General features: G+C 78.1%; 1 protein-coding gene across 1 annotated transcript in view; it reads left to right on the forward strand.

The window, feature by feature from the left end:
* AURANDRAFT_72862 (hypothetical protein) overlaps window positions 1–1,119 on the forward strand; it is a gene marked incomplete at both ends in the record, with an annotated part of 6,291 nt that extends 5,172 nt beyond the window's left edge. The window contains one exon of the mRNA XM_009044701.1: window positions 8–1,119. Coding sequence (XP_009042949.1) covers window positions 8–1,117 — 1,110 coding nt within the window. The remainder of the gene's footprint in view (window positions 1–7) is intronic.
* Window positions 1,120–1,137: the final 18 nt, after the last annotated feature.

A 1,137-nucleotide genomic window follows, 5' to 3' on the forward strand; every position in this document is an offset into this window, starting at 1 on the left:
CGTCGAGGCGGCGATCCCGCCCCTGGCGCTCGCGGACTACGCCGTCGACGTCGAGAGAAAGGACGGCGCCGCGGCGCGCGCGACCGTCGTCGGCGCGGCGCCCGCCGCGCGCGAGACCGACGACGCGCCGTCCGTCGCGGCCTGGCGCGCCAGATGCGACGAGACCGACGTCGTCTCCTTCCACGACTTCGGTCTTCGCGTCGGGGAGGCGCCCGCCGCGGCGAAGGCGAAGCGCGCGCCCGTCGCGGCCGAGGCGCCCGTCGCCGACGTCGCCGAGGGCGCGAGCCCCAAGGGCCGCGCGGTCAAAGTCGTCGTCGACGCGGGCCTGCGGTCGTCGCTGCGCCTCGTGGGCAAGCACCGGCGCGCGCGCGTCTTCCTGCCGGAGGGCGTCGGCCTCGACGACGAGCGCGCGCTGCGCGCGGCCATCGAGGCGACGATCCCGCCCCTGGCGCTCGCAGACTACGCCGTCGCCGTCGAGGAGAAGGACGGCGCCGCGGCGCGCGCGACCGTCGTCGGCGCGGGCAGCGCCGCCGAGGTCGCCGCCGAGGACGCGGTTTCGCCGTCCTTTGCGGGCGCGAGCTACCAGATGGTGTCCTGGTACCACTTCTTCGAGGCGCCGCTCGACGACGGCGCCGTCGACGCGGTCGTCGCGTCGCTCGCCGCGGAGTGGCGCGGCCTCGGCGTCGTCGGCCGCGCCTACGCGGCGCCCGAGGGCATCAACGCCCAGCTCGCCGTGCCGGCGCCGTCGCTCGACGCGCTCGCCGCGGGCCACGCGCGGCGCTTCGCGAAGCTCGGCGCGGCGGCGCCGCCGCTGAACTACGACGAGCGCGTCTCCCCCGCGGACTTCGCCGCGCGGCCGCCCTTCAAGGCGCTGCACGTCCGGCGCCGGGAGCGGGTCGTCGCCGACGACGGCGGCGCCGACGGCCTGGACCTGCGCGACTGCGGCGACGAGCTCGCGCCGGACGCGTGGCACGCGGCGCTCGGCGGCGACTTCGGCGCCGGCGACGGCTCCGGCGGCGGCGACGCGCCCGTGGTCCTCGACGTGCGGAACCACTACGAGAGCGCCGTCGGCACCTTCGCGGGCGCGACGGCGCTGGGCACGGAGACCTTCAAGGACACGTACGCGGCGCTCGACGG

Source organism: Aureococcus anophagefferens (assembly GCF_000186865.1).
Source record: "Aureococcus anophagefferens unplaced genomic scaffold AURANscaffold_718, whole genome shotgun sequence".
Taxonomy (NCBI): Eukaryota; class Pelagophyceae; order Pelagomonadales; family Pelagomonadaceae; genus Aureococcus; species Aureococcus anophagefferens.